Source organism: Sorex fumeus, unplaced genomic scaffold (genome assembly GCF_029834395.1).
Source record: "Sorex fumeus unplaced genomic scaffold, SorFum_2.1 ptg000136l, whole genome shotgun sequence".
Classification (NCBI taxonomy): Eukaryota; Metazoa; Chordata; class Mammalia; order Eulipotyphla; family Soricidae; genus Sorex; species Sorex fumeus.
This window is the reverse complement of record NW_026606193.1, coordinates 209306-234514: the sequence shown is the minus strand read 5'-3', so window position 1 is coordinate 234514 and position 25209 is coordinate 209306. Positions and strand designations below refer to the sequence as shown.

The 25209-nt window shown below is 41.8% G+C and overlaps 1 protein-coding gene across 1 annotated transcript in view; it reads right to left on the bottom strand.

Moving 5' to 3' along the window:
• CCSER1 (coiled-coil serine rich protein 1) overlaps positions 1-25209 on the bottom strand; it is an 896462-nt gene that overhangs the window by 783731 nt on the left and 87522 nt on the right. The window contains exon 4 of the mRNA XM_056106638.1: positions 17885-17978. Coding sequence (XP_055962613.1) covers positions 17885-17978 — 94 coding nt within the window. The remainder of the gene's footprint in view (positions 1-17884; positions 17979-25209) is intronic.

The window sequence follows — 25209 nt, the reverse complement described above, 5'->3', positions numbered from 1 at the left end:
TTAAAACTGTTTAAAGATCACCAAAGAATAAGCAATTCATAGTAGTAACATCTTATAAAAATATGTCATAACAAAAAACTAATAATATATAATTTTTACAAAATATAACAACTTATTCATGTTTCCTGAGGTTTTCCTAAGGTCAAAATTGCTTTTAATTTAAGATTAAATTTTAATTTTTCTTTCTGATTTAAATGATATTTAGGACTTAAAAAATGCAGAGAAGAGACTAGAAGAGATTGGTTTATCATCTATCTTGGCCTCATGTTAAGGATGATAATTTGCATTTTAACTAGAGAGTATCCAAACACTGTTTGGTACTTGAACACCATGGGAAGCATTTATTTTTAATAAACACTGTTTGTATGGTACAAAACCATGCCCCTTCATCTATATTCCTTTTTCTTTTAAGGCAAGATCTAAAAATAATCTAAGAGCCCAACCTAACACTGATGAATGGATAAAGAAACTGAGGTAGACAGACCCAACAGAAGACCATTCAGCTATAAGGAAAGATAAGATTGTGCAGTTTGTTGCAAGCTGGGTGGAATTACAAGGTATGGTGCTAAGTGAAATGAGTGAGAAGGTAAGAGGAAGATCCCAGGTCATCTGGCTTTCAAGCAGAATATAAAGAAATAAAGAAAGCGATTAGGCAATCTCCAGTGTACACACCCAGACAAGATCAGCACAACAGGGAACTGAGGGCACCTGGAGGTGGGGGAGCATCACAGAGGGATCACCTTGAGGCACTACTGGAGGGATATTGGCATGCCAACGCTCCCAACGGCACCTGCGATAGTTCCTGAATTTTTACCTCATGTGCCTCTCTCTGACAGAGCCTACAGCACATGTTGTTGTGATATCACCGTAGACTTCTTCTGACCCGGACAGGTTCTCAAACTCCCTTTACTTTGGATGGCCTGGGTGATTTGGATCAGGAATAATGCAGAATGGTCCTCAACTGGAATGCCTGATATTTATACCATTACAAAAGAAGTCTGAGCGATAGCACAGTGGTAGGGCGTTTGCCTTGCACGCAGCCACCATGGCTGATTCGAGTTCGATTCCTCCGCCCCTCTCGGAGAGCCTGGCAAGCTACCGAGAGTATCTCGCCCACACGGCAAAGCCTGGCAAGCTCCCTGTGGCGTATTCGATATGCCAAACACAGTAACAACAAAGTCTCCAGTGGAGACGTTACTGAGCCCCCTCGAGCAAATCGATGATCAACGGGAGGGCCTTTACTTTACTTACTTTACAAAAGAAGTCAAAGTACCTTAAAATGACTTTGTGTCAATGATCTCCCTTTCCTCCCTGCTGGAGAATTCTCTTTGCCCATATAATAATGCACTCTGTGGAAATAAGCCATCCGCATGGCCACAGTAACAAGACAGATGCACTTCAGACCTTTAAAATAGACATCATTTCTATGGAGGAAACAAAATTTATCAGCTTAATCCTGAGGGTTTATTTCTTCCATACACCACATTACTTTATTTCTTTATTTTGGTTTGGAGCTAGTGCATCTGTTCTCAGGGCTTACCCCCGGTTCTGAGCTCGGGGATCACTCTGGAGGGACTCAGGGCACCCCTGGGGCACCAGGGAGCAAACCTGAGTGGATAGCTGCAGGTTAAGTGCTCTAGGCATTGCCCATCTCTGCCGGCCCTGAATCTATTCAACTTTGACGATATTGTAACTTCTCTAAAGCAACTGAGTATTTAATTTATCTAAAGGAACTGAAAATAACTGCATTATTTTTCTTCACTCAATTTTCACCTTCTCTTGTTTTCTTAAACTGTCCCAGGGACCAGAAAGAAAGGACAGCAGGTACAGCTTTTGCCTTGCACGTGGCCAACTGGGGTTCAATTTCTGGTACCACATATGATACCCAGAGTCCTGCTGGGAATGATCTCTGAGCATCAAGTAAGGAGCAATCCCTCAGCACTACAAAAACCAGAAACAAAAACCTTGACTGCACCATATCTTATGATATAAATTATTCTCAAATATTTTAAATCATATATTTTTATCAGTCATAGAATGATATCTACATATTTTAATGAGGAAAAATCTATATACTTTCATAAGGAAATATCTGTAAGTGTTGTTTTATACAGACGTTATCATTTTTATATTTTCAACATTTTTTTCATAGCTAATCCTCTATATCCATCCCTTGTTCCTCTTCTCTTGCCTTTCCTCTTTCTCCTTTTCTCTTTCCACAAACCCACATCACACACACACACACACACACACACACACATAATACAGACATACTTGATGATTTTTATGTAAATAAAAACCAACAAAGCATATGCACAGGAAGGAGGGGCATGCCTTTCTCTGCTATAATCTCTGAATACTTTTTTTCGTTTTTATAAAGGGAGATGTACTTAAAACGCATAGAACGAAACACAGACTTAAGAAAAAGTAAATGATTTTTGTTGCACAGATATTCAGTTCTCGGTAAATGTTTCTTAAAAGATATTTATTCCAAGAAGTCTACTGTGTTCTTGCCTACCCACGTAATGCTTAATGTATACTCTTGTCATTAACTTAAAATTTCCATAAGATAGGCACTTGTCTAATTTTGATGCAGGGAAAAATATTTAAATTATATTTAGCATCTGTCAAATTTCACAAATACGTACTACTTAAACAGCACGCATTGCTGGATAACTGATATTTCTTGCAAGCATCCAAGGCCACACAATTTCCGGTAAACGACCAAATGTGTAATACTAAGACCAAATATGTAAGATAAGACAATCTCAGTGCATATAGACAAATCAGATTAACAAGAAGTGATCTCCTAAAATAAATACATGTGAGATGTGCATCATAAAATAGCATGCCTACGAGAACACATATTTGGCTCTAAGCTTAGCTCATTATTATTGAGGAAATTCATTTATGAGATCAATCGGACAATCTCATTTTCATATTATTTACTTTTGTTATATAAAAACGAGCATGCTTATTTTTAGAGGGAATGCTACGTGACTCCGTAAATGTAGAGAAGTACTTCCTTTCTGCTGTTGTAGCAGGGAAAGGTTGTTGCAGAGGAAGATGCTAACCAAGACGGAACAAAATAAAAACAGCCGATTCCACGGTGAGCCGCTACCTAATAAAATCACTTTTCATTCTGCATAATAGGCTCAAGCTTTGTATTCTTAGCAAATATAATTATCTCTATCAGAATATTAAAAATATAAAAAATGGAAGAGAAAGAAAGCAATGCTAAATTAGGAAAGGCATCTGTAACAGTTGCTTGATTTAGAAGCCATCCTGGGCATCATATACGCTTGCTGTTGGGCAGGGCCCATCAGAGAGGAAGATATGGCTAAGCGGAACCCCACCCCCGTGCACATGCCTCTCAGGAAAACGAGCTTCTCTTCCTAGTGGCTATCATGAAAGCTAGACTGCAAAGTAGAGTTGATTTACATTACATTCTCACCAGTAAAGAGTTTAGTTTGCTTTATCTAAAACAGCAAAACTCGAGGCCGGAGCAATAGCACAGCGGGTAGGGCATTTGCCTTACACGCAGCCGATCTAGGTTCAATTCCCAGCATTCCATATGGTCCTCCGAGCACCGCCAGGAGTAATTCCCGAGTACATGAACCAGGAGTAACTCCTGTGCATCGCCAGGTGTGACCCAAAAAGCAAAAAATAAATAAATAAATAATAAATAAATAAAACAGCAAAACTCTCATTGTGCCTCAAAGCTCAAAATTGACTCTAATTCATCATTAATAATTAATTAGATATTTCCATTGTGAAGACTGTTCAGAGAACAATTGGAAACAATTCTTGAAATGCAAAGATATGCCAAAGGATATCAAGGACGTACAGAGAGGAAAGGAAGAGGTCAAGCTCTCACCATTTGTGGATGATATGATACTATACATGGTATCATACAAACATAAATGACTGAATGAAATTAAAACCATATTTAAAATACACTCGCAATTTCTGATCTTTGATTTTGATTATGCGTATGTACCTTCAAGATCATAGAGTAGCTAAGGAGATCTCATTGTTGGGCTGGAGAGATAGCACAGGGGTGAAGCCCGTGTATGCAGCTCACTCCATCGCCATCCCCTGGACCACATTATCATCCCCTGAGCATCACTGGCGCACAAAGCCAGGAGCAAGTTCTGAACAATTACTGGGTGTGGCCCAAAATACAAGAAAAAATAAGAAATAAATACCCTTGGTAGGTTTTTGCTTAAACTGTAGTCTCCGATTCAGTGGTTTTTGATTGTTAAGAAACACTATTTCTGGGGCTGGAGCAATAGCACAGCAGGTAGGGTCTTTGCTTGCATGAGGCTGACCCAGGTTCGATTCCCAGCATCCCATATGGTCCCCCGAGCACCGCCAGGAGTGATTCCTAAGTATAAACCAGAAGTAACTCCTGTGCATCGCCAGGTGTGACCCCCCCAAAAAAAAAGAGAAACACTATTTCTTAAACATCACTGGATTTTGATTTTAAGAAACACTTTCTTAAAAATGATCACAGTTTCGAGCTATAACCATTGGAGAAAGCAAGCCAGAAATAATTGGACTCATACAAGGGTTCTCGAGTAAATTTCCTAGAATCAACAAAGTACTAGCTGATATTTTAATTTAGAGCATTAATGTACTGAAACATATGATCAAAACATTGTTTCAAATTCTTCTACTCCAAGGTCTATTTTTCTGCAGGCCAGATGATACTGAGGAATTTTATTCATGGATTTAAATATTATCATATAGAAATGTTATTGGCTTACAACATCTGAGCTCCATTTATTTTCTAAAGTGATATGACCTTTCAAAAACTTTATTTTTGTCTTTGTTGCCAATTGTTAGAGCAAGTTTTTTAAAGGAGCATCTAACTTAAAAAAAAAGAAAAAGAAAAACAACAACACATCTGCAAGAGTTTACACGAGGGTAAAATATGTGAATACAGACATGGTTGTTTGGAGGTTCTAGCAGGGGAGCGCAGCTACTCGTATACCCTCGACCGAAGACCGGTCCGTCTCTATCGGGGAAGGCCGTCCTCTTCGACCGAGCGCGCAGCTTCGGGAGGGACGCACATGGAGCGGTGAGGGAGGAAGGGGACACCCGCCTAGCCAGCCAGATCAGCCGAATCAACCCTGGCGATCAATGGGGTGACAGATGTCGCAGCCAGATCGCCCTCACATCCTGGAGCGATAGCACAGCGGGTAGGGCGTTTGCCTTGCATGCAGCCAACATGGCCGACCCGAGTTCGATTCCTCCGCCCCTCTCGGAGAGCCCGGCAAGCTACCGAGAGTATTCGATATGCCAGACACAGTAACAACAAAGTCTCCAATGGAGACGTTACTGGGCCCGCTCGAGCAAATCGATGATCAACGGGAGGGCCTTTACCTTTTACCTTACAGACATGGTTACTGGACTCACAAAACAACCCTTAACATTTACAAAGCAGAAACCATTTCATTAGAAAGAGACTGACTTTGGTAATTACTTTCTTTTCAAGATGTACCCTTGAAGTTTAATTTTGCTTTCTGCAGATATATTGCTTTTGAATGCATAAAATATAGATTTTTATAAAAAGCTTCTCTAGACTGTGTTAGATATTTCCATTGTGAAGACTGTTCAGAGAACAATTGAAAACAATTCTTGAAGTGTAAAGATATGCAAAAGGATATCAAGGGCGTACAGAGAGGAAAGGAAGAAGTCAAGCTCTCACCATTTGTGGATGATATGATACTACACATGCTATCATCAATGTGTGTGTGTGTGTGTGTGTGTGTGTGTGTGTGTGTGTGTGTTGGGGGTGGGAGGCTGAGGCGGGTGGTGTCTGAGGCTTGGGAAACTAGATCATAAACTAGATGGATCATTAAAATACTTAGTGGGGTTACTGAAATATATGTCAGTGACCACGGTCAGCCTGCTCTGTCAGCACACTTCGAGGACGTGTTAGAGGAGGCCAGACTTAGAAATAAGAGAGCAAGAAAGCATAAGGGAGAAGAATTCGCTCAGGGAGCATCCCCCCTCACCCCTGTAAGCAATAAACACAGCTATTATCAGAGACAGAAGAGACAGTATTTGACAGCCTAGCATCAATAAAATCTTTAAATTTTGATTTTAGCCTAATTATCCTGGCACACCAACATACATTATTTTAGCAAAATTGATTCTCCTAGGATTGTTTTTGGTTTCGATCTAATTATCCGAGCACATCAACATACATTACTTTAGGAAAACTGGTCCTCCTCTGAGCATCTTTGGTTTTAGTCTAATTATCCTAGCTCACCAACACACATTATTCTAGCAAAGTTGGTCCTCCTAAGACTAACACTTCCACTGAATTCCCAAGTCCACCCTACAATTATAGAAATTTTGATTACTAAGATGCAGAACCAAAAGACAAATCAGAGGAGCAAGAGGTCACAGCAGCATCGGATATATCAAGAAGCCACTAAACGTTATCACCGAAGCAATACTAAGAATAAGCCACCATCTTTACCGTGTGCAGTTACAACCAAGTCCGTTTTAGTCGTGTGAATGTTCATTATTATTTCTCTTATTCTGTTTCAGGCACTGTGGGATATGATGCTTCAAGTCAGTAGCTATATTTCTGGCTGGTGAACAATTTGAAATACATAAATATCCCACTTTGTCAGAAGCAAGACCAGCATTTGCTTCCTTAATGACTTGTTCATTTTAATAGTGACAGCTGACGTTGCCGGCACTATTCAAGCAATTGTACGGAGATGTCACCACATAATTGTAAGAGGCCAAGAAATTTTATATTGAGACACATATTTTCCTTCTAATTGCTCCAGAGAAACAATGTGGAGTGAAATCTTCCTTTGACTCTATCCTCTAATGAACTTGAGCCAGCGACTGGCCTTTTGCATGTCAGAAGACGGTCTATAATGATAGGAAATGCTTCAACGGCAGGTTCCGAGTAAATGCTATGACTTCATTAGAACTGTTGCCATTTAATATTCTATTAGGTCAGAATGTGTAAACATTTGTCAGTTCTCGTTGATTAGATTTTTGAGAAGCACTCCATCTCCAAGTCTTGCTTGTAGCTCAGGAACGCTCTTGAAATATCGTCAAGTCTGACGGCACAATGGCCAGGGGCCCTTCTAAATCACAGGCACGAATGATTTACTCTCGGCAACTCTAACCAAAAAATAAAATAATTGCAATTGTGTTTACTACACAGAGCTAGTCAATTTCTTATTAATGGGCTTATTTCTACTACAAACTAATTGCGTGATCTTGAACAAAACCTTTAAAGCTCAATTTTCTTGGGAGCAGAGGCACAAGACACTCCATAGCATGATATCTAAATTCTCTCCAGTAATGCGCTTCTGCTATTAACGTACATCATTTAACAGGGTTAAACAAACAAGAAAAAAATAACAGTTAAGGTCAATGAAAGAAACTGAAACAAAAACGTTTGACATTTTTAAAGGAGGTTAAGAAACACAGAATCAAAATAATGGATTTGTCAATTGGTCAATTAATGAACTGTTCAACACAAATAAAAACTACTGTGATCTTGAATGATTTATTCTGGAAGTATTTAATCCTCTGATTTTGAAGTCTAAGAAGTAAAATAATAGTCCCTGTATTCTATCTGGAGATCATAAATAAAATACTTATCAAAGATCAAGTAAAATTTTCAATATAACTCTACTTAGATATGATCAGTCATCAAAAAGAACCTAGTGAAGGAATATAGGGAAAATATTAATATTACCTATTTTAGTATATGGTAAGTTATACAATATAAAATCTTATGATACTTTCTAGGTAGCGCTGTAGCACTGTCCTCCCGTTGTTCTTCGATTTGCTCGACTGGGCAAAAATAACATCTCCATTGTGAGACTTGTTGTTACTGCTTATGGCATATCCAATACGCCAGGCTCTGCCATGTGGCCGGGATACTCTCAGTAGCTTGCTAGGTAAACTTTATAATTAAGTAACTTTGTCTTTTGTTCAAAAGAATGAAAACAATACTGAACATAGAGATCTATTTCTAAAGCAAATTTACAGTTTCTGGGCCAGAGCCATAGGACAGAGAGTAGGTGTTTTCCTTGCACAATACCAACTCAGGTTCGATCCCTGGCATCCCACATGGCAATTTGGCACCCAAGCTCTGCCAGGAATGATCTCTGAATACAGGGTCATGAGTGAGCCCTGAGATTTGGCAGGCATGGCCCCCAAAAAGCAAACATTATACAGCTTCCCTTCTTAATTGAATATTCAGAATACTCCCTTGATAATTCAGGCAGGCCTTTAAAATAAAATTTTAAGTGCATCAAATTACTCCATTGCAACAAATCCTGCCAGCTGATATGAACAGAGATGTCTGTTCCTATAGTGAGTGACCCCCACACAATTCTGCCTTGTATCTGTCTACTTTTCATGCCTTTTGGCTGATGATATAAAATGTTTACCATATTAAATGTGCCATTGGTATCATGTTTATAAAGCCTTCATGAAATACAAACCAAATATATTATAATTTTATGTAAAACTGGAAGCAATGGAAAAAAAGAACCTGGTGTCAGTGTTAGGAACCTGGACTGACCCAGCCCTGTGAACTTTCATAAATTCTTTCGCCATAGAGTATTTTTCTTCCCTTACTATATTTGAGGTGTATTAGCACCTATTTCAGAGTGTTATTGTGATAATTTGATGAGATAACATATTTGAAATCCCTTGTAAACTATAAGGCTGCATACAAATAGTGTTGCCTATAATCATTTAACAGAACAAGATTGCCATCTAATGGAGCCCAAGAAAATAACCCATCCTCCAGCCTTACTAGATCAGAGATCTACTCACTCCTCCAGTCCATGGAACTCACCAGGTGACGGCTAATGTCATAACTGCATTCTCACTGCGTTGTTGCCCTGACAGTGTGAAGAACAGTATTTGGCATCTTTGTGAAACTTTCTTCTTCTTTTGCTTTAAAACCGCTCCTCATAACTAATCACCACTGAAATTCCATGATGGGAGGTCACCGAGGTTCAATGACACGATTGAGTCCCTAACTCCAGCCTGGCCACTGATGAGTTGCTATGCGAGATCAGCAAGAACATTCTTCTGATCTCCGTTCCTTCATGTGTAAAGTAGAAATAATTTCTAGGGGATTATTTTTGGATAAAATGAAATCACACAAAGTGCTGGTTTTAAACAAGCAATGCTAAACACAGCTAAATGTCTTGGTACAACACAGATGTGTCAGTAAGGGAAACTTGAGGCCCAAAAGCATATGAAAAGAAAAAAAAAACATCCTAAATCACTAATCATCCGGGAAATGGAAATCAGAATAACAATGAGATGTCACAGAGAGACTGGAACACATCAGAAAAACCAAAGTGAGGGCTTGGGCAATAGTGGAGCTGGACAATAGGACAGCTGGAAGGGCAGTCGCCTTGCATACAGCCAACCAGGATTCAATCCCTGGCATCTCGTATGGTCTCCCAAGGATACCTGAGCACAGAGCCGGGAGTCAGCCCTGAGCACCACTGGTTTGGAACCCAAACAAACAAAAGTATTGAAGTGGATAAAGGAAGAAAGGGAACTTCATTCACTGCCGGTGGGAATGTCAACTTGTCCAGTCTTTGGGGAAAACAATATGGACATTCCTCAAAAGTATAGGAATTGAGCATCTATCACGATCACGATCATCCTGTTGTTAATCGATTGTCTTGAGCAGGCACCAGTAACGTCTCCTTCTTCCTAGCCCTGAGATTTTAAAAGAGCCATGTCAATGCTCTTTCAGGATTAGGAGGATGAGACCCATCATTCTTACTGGTATTTGGCATATTGAGTACGATATGGGAAGTTTGCCAGACTCTGCTGTGCGGGCAGGATACTTTTGGTAGCCTGCCAGGTTCTCCAAAGGAAAGATAATAAGATGTCGGTTCCGGGAGCTGGGTTTTAGTCTCTGTGTCTTGGCCGTTGATGGGACCAATCTGGCACTGGCGGCAGCTGGTGGGTGTGACACCTACCTACTGGAAGATGGGGGGTCTGGGTGGAGAAGGCCCAGTCCCAATCCAAGTAGGCTTGGAGACCTCAGCCTCAGGGTCCGCATGCCTGGGTTCCTCTGCCAGTTCTTTCATGCATGAGGCCCGTCCGGACGTGTGGAGAGTGGTCCCAGCATGGCCATGACTGGCTCCGGATGTCCTCAGTTGCTGGGGCTCTGCTCAGCGGGGGGCGGGGGGAGTGAAAGAAAACTCAACCCTCCGTCCTCCAAGGGGCCCTGGTGAGGACAGCCAGGTGTGGGGGCAGGAGCTTCTATAATACACAGCAATTCTAGTCCTGGAAATATACCATAGGGCCCCAAGGAACAAAGCAGAAAAGCATCTGCACTCCTAGGCTCACTGAAGCACTATTCACAATGGCCAAAAGCTAGTAACAACCAAAGTGCTCCCAAATAGATCAAGGAATTTGGTACCTATACCCCGTGGAGTATTACTCTGCTGTAAGAACAAATTAGGCATGAAATTTGCTGGTCTATGGATGGATCTGGAGAGTATCATGCTGAGTGAAATGAGTCAGGGGGAGACTGACAGGCACTAAACGATCTCACACGTAAGGGGATAACTCATGCCCAAAGGCAACAGAACTAAGAGCAGGGTGTGTCCACAGAAGGGGGGTTGTCACTGTGGAGGGAGGCGGAGAGGTCTGGGAAGAGGGATGAAGAGAGAGCAGTGATCAATCCGGACGGGCTGCTGGAAGGAGGGACAGGGACATGGTAAGAACAATATCAGAGGGGCTGGAGCGATAGCACAGCGAGTAGGGCATTTGCCTTGCACATGGCCAACCCGGGTTCGATTCCCAGCATCCTGTACGGTCCCCCGAGCACTGCCAGGAGTAATTCCTGAGTGCAGAGTCAGGAGGTAGCCCTGTGAATCATTGAGTGTGACCCAAAAAGAAAAAAAAAGACAGTATTGTAAACCAAGTGACTAAAAGGGAGGGAAAGGGGAAAAAAAAGAAAAATTACTTCCTAAAGAGGCAGGTCGGGGGTGGGAAGAAACCAGTGTCACTGGTGGAGGAAAGTGGACACTGGTGAGGGTGTCAGTGCGGGAACACGGCCCACCTGAAACTGAATCGGGAATGACTTTGAAACTTGGTAATCCATGGAGATTCAATTTTTTTTTTCCTTTTTTTTTTTTTTATAATTTATTTATTTATTGAATCACTGTGGGAAAAGTTACAGAGCTTTCGGGTTTAGGTCTCAGTCATGTAGATACCGAACACATTTCCCTTTACCAATACTCATTTTTAACCCCGAACCCCAATAGACCCCCACCTCCCACCCCTCCCGATTCTTATGAGGCAGATGAGTTCTAGTTAATACTCTATCTACTTTGACTAGATAGATTATTTCGATAGAAGATGCACAATTATTGTTTAGAGTTTACGACCCACCCCCCCTCCCAATCAGACATGCTGAAACAGCGTTGTGAAATGATTTGCTTTCTACAACTTGGTTTAAGAATAAAATGATGTCGCGCGGCCGCGATAGCGGCCGCGCGGTTTTGAATTTCTGCTATTTTACTTATTGACCCTGGAAGAATTTCTATTAAATGTTAGCTAGTTAAGAGATTGATTTCTGTGCCCTGGAGTCGTGGCTGTGCCGGAGAGCCGCTCGTGGGGGGCAGCTGGCGACCGCGGTGGGGCGTGGGGGACGGCCCACAAAGCCCCCCTTCCCATGAGGTCCCCGCCGCTTCCCCGAGCCCGGCTCAAACCCGCTTTCCACAAGGCTCCCGTGCGGCCGCCATCTTTCTTTCCAGAGAGGAGCGGGCGGGCCGGTCAACGCCCTTCCCCCTCCGGGCAGGCTTGGTGGCGCGGATCAACACAAGTCCATTTGCTTTTCTGCTCCAAGCGGCTGGTTCTCTGTGCTAAGTCCTTGTGCCTCCGGGGCCGTGGCCGTGCCGGAGAGCTGCTCGTGGGGGGCAGCTGGCGACCTCGGTGGGGCGTGGGGGACGGCCCACAAAGCCCCCCTTCCCATGAGGTCCCCGCCGCTTCCCCGAGCCCGGCTCAAACCCGCTTTCCACAAGGCTCCCGTGCGGCCGCCATCTTTCTTTCCAGAGAGGAGCGGGCGGGCCGGTCAACGCCCTTCCCCCTCCGGGCAGGCTTGGTGGCGCGGATCAACACAAGTCCATTTGCTTTTCTGCTCCAAGCGGCTGGTTCTCTGTGCTAAGTCCTTGTGCCTCCGGGGCCGTGGCCGAGCCGGAGAGCCGCTCGTGGGGGGCAGCTGGCGACCTCGGTGGGGCGTGGGGGACGGCCCACAAAGCCCCCCTTCCCATGAGGTCCCCGCCGCTTCCCCGAGCCCGGCTCAAACCCGCTTTCCACAAGGCTCCCGTGCGGCCGCCATCTTTCTTTCCAGAGAGGAGCGGGCGGGCCGGTCAACGCCCTTCCCCCTCCGGGCAGGCTTGGTGGCGCGGATCAACACAAGTCCATTTGCTTTTCTGCTCCAAGCGGCTGGTTCTCTGTGCTAATGGACTTGTGTTGATCCGCGCCACCAAGCCTGCCCGGAGGGGGAAGGGCGTTGACCGGCCCGCCCGCTCCTCTCTGGAAAGAAAGATGGCGGCTGCACGGGAGCCTTGTGGAAAGCGGGTTTGAGCCGGGCTCGGGGAAGCGGCGGGGACCTCATGGGAAGGGGGGCTTTGTGGGCCGTCCCCCACGCCCCACCGAGGTCGCCAGCTGCCCCCCACGAGCGGCTCTCCGGCTCGGCCACGGCCCCGGAGGCACAAGGACTTAGCACAGAGAACCAGCCGCTTGGAGCAGAAAAGCAAATGGACTTGTGTTGATCCGCGCCACCAAGCCTGCCCGGAGGGGGAAGGGCGTTGACCGGCCCGCCCGCTCCTCTCTGGAAAGAAAGATGGCGGCCGCACGGGAGCCTTGTGGAAAGCGGGTTTGAGCCGGGCTCGGGGAAGCGGCGGGGACCTCATGGGAAGGGGGGCTTTGTGGGCCGTCCCCCACGCCCCACCGAGGTCGCCAGCTGCCCCCCACGAGCGGCTCTCCGGCACGGCCACGGCCCCGGAGGCACAAGGACTTAGCACAGAGAACCAGCCGCTTGGAGCAGAAAAGCACCATGGAGATTCAATTTAAAAAGTAATTTTTAAAATGGTATAACTTGATAAACATGAGTTAATGCAGCTCTTTACATGAATTCAAATGAAAGTTCATAACTGAAAAAAAATCAATGAAAAGAAACCAGTTGAAAATAAAAATTTCATAGCAGCTGTGATTCTTAAATTTTATATTAGCTTAATAGTCAAAAAATAATGTCTATTTTTTAAAAAAAAACTAAAAATAATGCCTATTAAACACAACGCTTTTGGGTTCGGAAAACTTTGCTTCAGTCAAGATAAGAGTTCTCTGGCATATGATATATCACATGAAGCTTTAATTTTCTCAAATCTGAAAGGAATTATTTGGCTCATCAAATTGACATGGAAGCAGTATGCCATATTTTGTTCTTTTGTTCTTTAAGTTAGAGCAATAGCCATATATGTTTCAAAATAAATGATAGCCACAAAATTAGCGATATGTGTTCTACCATTCTACTAGACATAGAAATGTGGTTAAGGTTAAAACTCTGAAAGTTAGGTTGAAAATATAATTGGATTTTAAGTGATTAACTTAATGAATTATTCAACTATTGATTTAGTATGATAATAATGCAAGGACACTTAAAATTTTTGGTGCAATGCAATGCTAGCTAGATTTTTTTTTTAAGAATTCAATGTGGATGAGATCTTTCACCAATAAATACTGGGAGAAAAAATTACCAAAGTGGTAAGATTATATTCCTATTAACACTGCCACAAATGAAACTGGCTGTTCCTCCAAAGTTCTATCTTCTTTATTCCTCAGAACCAGTTGACCAAATAAATCATTTCATTGCCACCATTATCAGATGGAGAAATGTAAATTGAGAGAGATAAAAATCATTTGTTAAACGTCCCCGGCATAGTTAGCGGGTAAGACTTGTCTGACTTCTGAATCCAGATGTTTAACCGCTGTCATACTTCCAAAATGAAGTGTCAGATTTTCTTAGCTTTACACCATCAGATGGAGGCTATCTTCCATGCTTTCTCTGACCCAGACATATCAAAGCTTGTAAAACCTTACAGTTGATTTGCCTCGTCTTCCTTGTGTGAGTGTTCTTGCAATTTGTACATGACTCTACATATCAGCAGAGCCACTGGGGCTTTCTGGAAGCACTGCTGTGCTTTTACCCATTAAAAATTAATAACAAAAATTACCTCCTTAATTAATAGGCACAGGAGGAGTTTCTGATTCACCGCAGAATTTTATGTTGCATATTCATCAAACTCAAAATAATTTAACAACTCCCTAATTAATTCTTAATTGATATCACCATGCCATTACTAACCCATCTGCAAGTGGACATATACCAAGAGACACATCCTGAGGTGTTTTGGATATAAGGTCCAAAGCAAACACAAAAACCACAGAAAATTTCCTCACTTGGTCATACAACTGACTCTTAGTTGTTTCATACCTTTGGATTCAAAAAGTATTAACACAATGAAATAAAAGGGCAGAAGGGAATGGGTGCTTGCTTACATATGGAAATCTCAAGCAGGAGCCTTGAGCCCTGTGGTACGGCCCTAGAGGCCAGTGTCCAGGGCCAAGATGGACTGGAAACTCTCCCGGGCATCACTGGGCCAAGAAGCACCAGCTGGCCTTTTCTTCCGGGTGTCTGGCCACCACCACAGCTGGCCTGGGGTCCTCAGAACCTCCTGGCAGAACTGCAGAAGGAATAGCCTGGCCTCACGCCTAAGCAGAATGGTTTGAGCAGGTATGTTCTAAGCGACTTAATCTTCTCTAGAGATATTGTTCTGTTGTATTGTTTGAACATAGGGATATTATGCAAAAAATCTTTTTATGAATTCAAATGTATTGATTTTAACTCAGGAAATGCATCCCTTGCTAGAAATCAAATGTCTTCTTTAAATTTTTAACAATTAGTCCTCATAAAATCGACTCCCATACTAGAATTTGGTGAATGGAAATTCAAATCAAGAAGCACAGCTTCACATAATACATAATAAAGTTTTAAAAAGATTATGAGAAAGCATCAATCACAGGACAAACTCTTTGCGCTGTAGCCAAGCTATACTAGGCTTCTGGTTCATTCTAACAATGAAGACTATTTTTCATACATAGACGTCACCCATTTATATAGGATGGTACATATTTTGAGATAGGTATTAATTTTATCATTTTAACAACAGAGTAAAAGGGACTCGGGAAGATTCAATCTCTTCCACCAGGCCACTGGAATTATGGGAGAGCTGGAATTCTAACTTCACTGGACCTGCCTCCAAAATGCTGTCTTCTCTGACCACTGCTGTTGGGTCTTTAACTTGATGAAACCATTTAAGGGCCAGAGCGATAGTACAGCAGGGAGGGCACTTTCCTTCCACGCAGCTGACCCTGGTTCAATCCCTGGCATCCCATATGGTCCCCCAAGCACTGTCAGAAGTAATTCTGGAGTGAAGAGCCAGAAGTAACCCCTGAGCATCACTAAATGTGGCACAAATTTTAAAACAAAAAAAAAATCTTTTAGAAGTCATTTTCTCTTGAGCAATACTGTTAATACTGACTTAGGATAACAGCTTGGGGCATGCTGGAGTGATATTTTAGCTCAGGGAGGCTGGAGAGACAGCCCAGTGGGTGGGATACTTGTCTTGCACACAGTTAACTCAGATTCCATTCCCAGGACCTCAGATGCTCCCCTGAGCCCTACCAGAAGCAACCCTTGATAAAAGAACCATAAATAAGGTCTAAGGTCTCCCCAAAACAACCTCCCCCCAAAAACAAAGGGAGCTCAGTGATTCACTACAGGTACAGGATTTCTCACCATCCAACTTAGATGAGCAACTACAAAGTGCTAAAGCTCATCGCAATTTAGTCCTCACAAAAACACCCACACCAAGAATGGGATAAATTGCATTTTAATGAATAGGCTCAAATCTCCTGACACCAAGATCTGTTTTAGTCTTCTTTCCTCTGTATTCTGCTTCAGTGTCAGAATTTCCAAGCGTATTTTTCCCATCAGCTTCAGCCATGATGAACATAATACTCTTCCTCGTACAACTTGGAAACAATACAACCTTCCACTCTCCAGCTAAGACGAGAGAGGACAAAGCCTGGTTCTAGCTGATGGTGCAAAAGAAAAACCAGAGTTGGGGCCAGAGCCACAGGACACAGGTAGGGCACTTGCCCTGCACGCTGCCGACCCAGGTTTGACCCCTGGTATCCCATGTGGTCCCCGGAATCCACCAGGAGTGATCCCTGAGCACCACAGGTGTGGCCCCAAACCAAACTAAAAAGCTAAAGGTACTGATACTGAACCTTCATTCTGACTCCTAATTCATCCTAAAATAATATGCAGTGTCTGCTATTTAAAGCTATTTAAAAATATTCCAATAACACCCATATGCAAAAAATCATTTGGCAACTTAGGGTTCTATTATGCTTGGAGGTCACACAGGATAGTCCCCACACACAAACGGTGTGCGTTCTGTTAGGCTTCTGCCCATCACCTGACATCCAAGGAAAATGCTTGGCAATGACTTTGTTCAGCGTGACACAGACCTGAGAAAAAGGGCCGTGGTCCAGGAGCTGCACTTGGACCAAGAGCGGCCTTCCTGAGAATCACCACAAACAGCTCTCCCCAGAACCAGCAACACGGGGGCAAGAGCCGGGGCTGGAAAGGAGGCACTCAGGAAATTGTTCTCGAAATCAAATTATCGCAGCTTACGAAGGTGATGGAGAACGCTCTCTTCCAAGTTGGGGCCATCAGATGTATACACTGGATAAAAATGTGAATGCCTACAACCTATTCCAAAGACTAAATGTTGCATCTGAAGACATGACGTTTTAACACTGAATGTAAATTAAATCATTCCAACTATCGTAGACTCCTTAATTCACTCAATGAGAATTTTCCTCACAGCGCTATGGGTATGCATATGTTGATGACAGGGTTTGGCTCTTATTGACCACCGTTGATTTTGAGATTGGATGTGTTAACATCGGTATTAACCTCTGCAGGAATTACTGAGGAGGCAAGTGTTTCAAATGGTAAATCTAGATATATAAAACTCCTGTTTGGTCACTGTCACTGTCACTGTCCTCCCGTTGTTCATCGATTTGCTCAAGCGGGCCCAGTAACGTCTCCATTGTGACACTTGTTACTGTGTTTGGCATACCGAATACATCACGGGTAGCTTGCCAGGCTTTGCCGTGCAGGCGAGATATTCTCGGTAGCTTGCCAGGCTCTCCAAGAGGGGCGGAAGAATCAAACTCAGGTTGGCCATGTTGGGTACATGCAAGGCAAACGCCCTACCTGCTGTGCTATCGCTCCAGCCCCCTGTTTGGTCATATACACTAATTAAAAAATAAGATAGTATAGCTTTTTAGCCAAAATTAAATTTTCTCTAAGTACTTTGGGGTTGGCCTCCCCAAACTCAGGGCTTACTCCTGGCCATGTGCTCAAGTATCATTCAGGTGATGCTCAGAGGAAAAGTGTGATGCCAAGGATTTAACCAGGCCAGGCCGAGTACGAGATCTTACCCCAACTCAAGTGTTTAGCCAGAATTTCCTCTTGTGAAATTAACTCTCTTCTTTTTCTATACATAACAACATCCTAACAAAATATCTTTTTTTTCCCACAACACATTTTAATATCACTAGAATCACTTGTTCATGGTCTCTAGCATGCTACTAAAATACAACTGTGGTCTGAAAAAAACAAATGCAAACTGAACAATATTTATCTCACAAGGAAATCTAATTGATCAGCATCAATGTTATGAGACACAGGCATTTATTCATAACTTACCTGGAGGATAAAGATTCTGATCCTCTAAAAATTCCAGATCAAGCATTAGATCATCTTCATCCAGTTCACAAGATCCCAAATTATTCAAAACGTCCTGAAGAAAAAACAAAATCAATAGCTGAGACCAAACACTGAGAAACTGAAATATCAACCAATCAATGTCACGAAGCAAGAAAAATTCTAAATTAGAAACTAAAGGCTTTAATGAAAACCAGACTAATTTCTGACTTTCAATATCAGCCCCGGAAAAAGTTCCAAGTATTATTATATTCTTAGTTTCTCTACATATTTTCATGTTAGTTTTCTAATGCTCACGTAACAATGATACAGATTCAATATGTGCTGATATAAAAGAGACTAGGAAAAAAAGACTTTACTTTAATCAAATCATCTTAATGATCCTTTCAAACTGGATTGTTCAACCCTGCTTTGGATTCTGATATACTCACCCAGAGAATGAACAATACATTGTTTTAAAATGATTTTATTATCACAACAGGAAACAATTCTGAAGTGCGGCCACTGATACTCGAATGTATAACAGCAGGAACAAGTACCAACAAAGTGACACATTAAATTTGGAAACTCACTGCATTGTTCTAATTTTACTCTCATTTTGTAGGTGACAGTTGACATTTGAGCCTGCGGGAATTCATTTATCACTGGTCCAGATGAACTGTTTTAAATCTTCTCCTTCCAAATTGCCTTGCTTTGCTCTCTTGCTTACAAAGCAACTTTCTTGTGAGTAGAGTCTTTGGAAGGCAGCAAGATCGCATAAGAGAACGGAGTGTAATGATCACGCAGCAATATGAGATGCTTGAGAGAATGACAGAACTAAAAAGGAGTGACTCCAAAAAGTAACAAAATGGGAGACTAACACCCAAAGGTAGTAGAGATAAGTCCCAGGAGGTCTGTTCCACGGCTTGGAAGCCGGCCTCACGTGCCGGAGGGGAAAAAGCAGCTCAGATAGCGAAGGGAACACCAAGGAAAGGATGCTTGAAGGACCCACAAGGGATGGGAGATGTGTACCGAAAGGAGACTATAGACTGAACCTGATGGCCACTTAATACCTGCATTGCAGACCACAACACCCTAAAGAAGAGAGAGAGAGAGTAAAAGGGAATCCGCCTGCCACAAGGCGGGGGTTGGAGGTAGGGGAGGGTGGGTGGGAAGAAGGGATGGGTGAGATACAGGGAACATTGGTGGTGGAGAATGGGCACTGGTGGAGTGATGGGGACTCGATCACTGTATGACTGAACTATAAGCACGAAAGTTAAGTTTGTAACTGTATCTCACATTAAATTTTTTTAATTTAAAAATAAATTAAAAGAAAAAGAAGTGATTCCCTGGTCTCTTCCTTAAAAGAAACTATCACAGGGGCCAAAGTGATAGGACCACAAGAAGGGTGCTTGCCTTGCAAGAGGCCGACCTGAGTTCAATCCCCAGCATCCCAGATGCTCCCGTGAGTACCAACAGGGGTGATTCTAAGTGCAGAGCCAGGAGTGACCCCTGAGTATTGCCTGGGGTAGCCCCAAATCTCCCACCCAGCTCGCCCCCCACAAATTTCCAGGAGGTGAATACAACAGGATGTTTACTCGCAGTCAGCACTGAGAGGACCTTGGTCTCCCCAACTCCCACAAGGAAAAGAAACCAGGTGACCCAGGAAGCTAGAAACACAGGTAGAGCTTGTCTGTGGGACTCCAGCCTAGACACCTCCCATAGAGTCTCCCAAGACCACTGGCACTCAAAACCAGGGTAAAACTTAAACATCACCACGTGTGGCCAGGAAACAAACAGAAAGCACTGAACAAAACAGAGGAAACTGATCCCTCTCTTACAGAAAATCAGGATTATCTTTAAAAGAAAAAAATGTCTTTTAGACACTTAGACATTTAGAATTTAGACATTTAGCCGAAGATTTAGACATTTAGCCGAAGACCTCCAGAACCAGCCACCACCATGCTGAGACCACTCTCCACACGCATGAAGGTACCGGCTGAGGAACAAAGGCATGCGGGTCCCGGGGCTGAGATCTCCAAGCCTACTCGGATCGGAGCTGAGCATCCTCCACCCAGATCCTCCAAATTCCAGTAGGCAGGGGTCACACCCACCAACTGGCCCCCTAGCGCCGTGTAATCCCATCAATGGCCAAGACCCAGAGACTATAAAACCCAGCTCCCAGAAGCTGACATCTTATTATCTCATTCCTACTTTGAACAAACTGGCAAGCTACCGAATGTAACCTGCCCACACGGCAGAGTCTGGCAAACTCCCCGTGGCGTACCCAATATGCCAAATACCAGTAACAATGAAGGGTCTCATTCTCCTAACTCTGAAAGAGCCTTGAATATGGCACTTTTTAAAAAATCTCAGGGCTAGGACTAAGGAGACGTTACTGGGGCTTGCTCGAAGCAATCAACAAATTTAGAAAAGAACGAGAAATGCAATTCGCTTTCTAATCTCTGACATGATGAGCACCAAGAAAACAAAAACAATAATCATTACGCCGGAATGAAACGCTGCACTTGTTGAAGGTTAGGAGTTCATAATACTCGAAAGTTAATAGGAAGGCCATAGAGGAAATAATGAAACAGACATCCAGCCAAACACACGCTGGGTAGGTGATCTTTAATTTTAATAAAGATACTATACGCAAACTCTTCTAATAACTATGGATGTTTCTAAGAAGAGAACTATAAGAACAGACGAGCACATCAGTTCTCGGAATAGAAAAGGCTGGTCAGCATTGATGGTCACACAATTACCAGGTGGAAGGTCCAGCATTTAATTAACCCTAATGAGCATAACCCGCATCGGAGAAGGCACTTCTGTGTGTCTCAGACGTTTGATAAATTAGTAGGGTAGCCAGAAGTAGAAACTAAGCAGAAATATATCCCATCCCCTGGCAGATGAAAACTTATACAGCTCCACATAATAAAGTATAATAAAGAAAGTCCATGAAATTTTAATAATGTTAATATGCCAGACATATATATATGATATCATAATAGCAGAAAAACATTATAAAATATCAGCATCTGGCCCTTAAGACACAAACTATCTCAGGAGAGAATATCAATACTACACAAAATTAAAGCCAGGCTTGAATTGAAAATAAAGACCTACGGGTATAGAACAAGGAGAATTTAATTGTAGGAAAGAAGATCTACTTTGGTAGTCAGTGTGTTAAGTTTAAATTTTACGGCTTATAAATGTACAACAAACATGTACAGACGGCTGGGTGAGCTGCTAGCAAGCTGATTACCAGACCGTGCAAAGGTAAGAAATGTTAAAATCCCTACGCTCACTAAATACTAGAGAAGTAAAAAAAAAGACTCAGATATTTCAGAAATGCAAATATGAAATTTCCATATCAGTATTAGAAGGTAAAAGGGTCTTTCATGTAAACTGTCGATTCAGCAAAGATACAAATAGGTTTTAAGGAAAGAAAACTGGTTTCCTCAGGGATCACTGAAATACATATAATTTTCTCCTTCGAAACGGCTATAGATGTGGAGTGAGAGTACAGCGGGGAGGGTGCTTGTCTTGCACGCAGCCGACCTCAGTTTGATCCTCAGCATCCCAAGTGGTCCCCCAAGCAGTGCGAGGAGTGATCCCTGAGCACAGAGCCAGGAGGAAACCCTGAGCATTGCCAAAAACAAAATAAACGTGGATATAGCGTTAAATTTAATTTATATATTAAATTTGGTATTTTAACAATACACAGATAAGGAATAGGTTACATAAAATTTAACACAATGCTTAAAGGTCATACAAAATGTAGTGAATTATATAGATACTTTGATAACAGATTATTTCTTTGTAAGAAAATGCAAATAAGATCAATAACTGCAAATATGCTCAATAAATAGTAGCACTGTAGCACTGTCCTCCCGGTGTTCATCGATTTACTCGAGCGGGCCCAGTAATGTCTCCACTGTGAAACTTGTTCCTGTGTTTGGCATATCGAATACGTCACGGGGAGCGTGCCAGGCTTTGCTGTGCAGGCGAGATACTCTCGGTAGCTTGCCGGGCTCTCCAAGAGGGGCTGAGGAATCAAACTAGGGTTGGCTAGGTCGGCCACATGCAAGGCAAACGCCTTACCCACTGTGCTATCGCTCCAACCCAATAAATAGTAAATCTACAAATTTACTACAAATACTACAAATTTACATATTCTCTAGATCACAGATATTTAATAACTTCGATACCAGTCATATAATGTCCAAAATGGGTATGCAATTTTACTAATTATTAATTAAATAATTTATTTTTTCTAAAATACTCATAAATACTGATCCTAAATAGATATACTTTTTTTTTCTCAAAGATAGGTTAATATAGTTGCATCTAGAAAGAGAAATACAACTTTGAGAAATAAAATGGGTATCACCACTTATAAAACAGTTTGTATGTTTGGTAAGTTTTGGTTTCTCAGAGCTTGACTGCTATTAGCTAAACTAATAAAACTGCATTTCTGAAGCTACAACATTGAAAAACTAAGCTATGATAGCTCAATTAATACACAATCAGGCCTGCTGAGAAAAAAAAAATTCCTTAGTCTCATTTGTCTCTTTTTTTTTGAAGTAACAATAATAATTACAACACCATTCAGGATAAAGCAGAGAAGTGTCATCACACAAGGAGTCCCTACTTAAAAACGAAAATAATCCTATTGAAGGATATTATTAATTTTCAGTTATGGATGTAATTTTCAGTTGTGGTTGGTATGATTACGATTACAGCATTTCTATACTGTCATATTTTAAAAGGACTTTCCAAGTAGGCAAGAGTACCTTAAAGACAGGACGTGATGCCCTCATTGGGATGTTAACTGCTATCTAGGAAATATTCAATACAATAGAGTAATTTGGTCATTCTTTGCTCTAAAAGCAAACAGAGTATTATCAAACAAATGGGGTATAGCGATCTCATTTGAATTCTACTAGTCACTATCATTTGTGATCAGTTGCTATACCCTTATACGTATAATTCTCATTACTCGAATAATCATCATATATTCACTAAAGCAAAATATTATTATTGAAAATTTAAAACATAATACTGCAAAACGTAGATCTCCTGCATGAGTCGAAAAATTTAGTCTGAGTCTGGCCTTATAATTAATTACATTTATGTTTTCCTTGTGAAAAATATAAGTCAGCTGGATTGCTAAGTGTTTCTAAATGATTCATATTATAACCAAATGACAAGTTAAGTGAACGATAAAACAAATAAGAGACCTAATAGAAATAAGGTACTAGAGTTTGGTATACCAGTTTGGCTGCGCACGCCACATACACAGTGAGGAGAAAGCATATGCCAACACCTGCACACGTTTTTAATGTGATTTCACTGTGGGATAAAAGGAGAAATCAAAATGAAGATATTTTATATTTGCTCTTTTAAAGGTTTTGTGATTTGTGCTCTTCTAAAGATAATTATTTGATTTTGAGTTCTGAATTAAGAAAAGGAAGCAAACTCCGTCATTATGATAATATGACCTTCAACTTTCAGGCTGGCGGTCAAATGCATTTCCAAACAGAATTTGCCTGTTTTGCTAGCTACTGATTTGCCTTTTTGCCTTTTTGCCTTTTTACGTTTTGCAAAAATGATGGGGAACATGATTCATTAAAGTATTGCCATTATAAAAATGTGTAAAGAATATTTTATTTGACTTTTTATTTAAATGTATAGCATTCAAATGAAATTATTAAAGCAATATCTGGAATTCTTCACTTATCCCTGTATACTAACAAAAGCTAAATGATTGCATTTCTGGCACAGTACTGAAATAAAATATATTGCCTTCATATTTCATTTTAGAAAAAGTCAACATTTACAAGCATTCAACCACAGTTTTATATGAATTTCACACTGATATATAAACCTATACACATATCAAAACCAAGCTTTTTATATAAAAGTGAAAATATATAATATAGCATGCTTCACAATCACAATTAAAATGTAATGAATCTTGTCAGTTTAAAATTCATGAGTTTATCATCTTTTAAAATGTAGAGAAAAATAAAATAAAGTAAAATACGAGACATAAAGGAGATGTTTTTTTGAGTCCCTTCTTTCTAATCACAGTTAGCCAGAGTCACAGAGTTCAACCTTGGCGCTAAGTCTGACTCAGTTTGTGTAATGGTCAACAAAACAACACAACTGTTTCAACATATAAAACCCAATGATTAGAAGGCATTAGACAGCTGAAGAAGAACATAATGATGTGAGGGAAAGTTTCATATAGAACCACTATGATACTGGGAATTTTTGCATTTAAAGAATATTTGAGGGGCTGGAGTGGTAGCGGGTAGGGTGTTTGCCTTGCACGCGGCCAACCCAGGTTCGATTCCCAGCATCCCATAAGGTCCCCTGAGCACTGCCAGGGGTAATTCCTGAGTGCAGAGCCAGGAGTAACCCCTGTGCATCACTGGGTGTGACCCCAAAAAGAAAAAAAAATATTTGAGAAAGGTAACTCCTAACCTTTGTTATTCCTTATGTCCTAAAGAAATGAAGCATTTTAATTGAGAATTCTTTCCACCAACTACCCTGAAATTAAACCTATGAAAGAATCCATTTGCATCCATTTCAGCATTGCCCACCGCACAAAGAAAAAGATGTTAATAGTCCGTGTCCGCTGAATCGGTATGCATCTCATTTAAAAGCCTGCAGTATGGCTTCCGTATACCTCTTCAAAACATTTACTTATTGTGAGAACCGAATCTGCCTATAAATTGTTTTCTGAAAATTCCACTTGTGTTTCTTTCCTGGCTCTGAATCTATTCCCTTGACTTAATTTCCTGAAGAGCAAATACATGGTATTTATCATAAAAGCTTCTCAACGCTACTTAGAACTCACTCTAAAATGGTTCCTTCTATTGATAGGAGAGTTAGAGAATATTTCTATTAAAAAACTTCCTTTGGATGCCATATTCTGGGCTTCAGCAAACAAACCACCACAGGTGGTAGAAGGAGAAATCGAGTTGTCATGCCGGCCTCTCGCAGGTGCCATCCTGCCCTCACAGAGCTCCCTGCCCATAGAAGGCTGTGGCCAGCTTAGCATCTCTGCCCCTGCTGCCCTCCTGGGGGCTCTGGGCTGCCCGTGACCACAGCACGAAGGCTGCCTGCGTCCCGCCCTCAGGAACATACTAGGATAATTCCGCAAAGCACCTGTCACTCTCTCAGCACTGTGTCATCACCAGAGCTGAAGTGTCCACTACCCACTGGGCAGCAGACTCAGAGCACAGGGAGAGGAGACACTTCCCACTTCAGGAACTCCCTGAATGCTTTAGGTGACTGTCACTCAGCGGGTGACA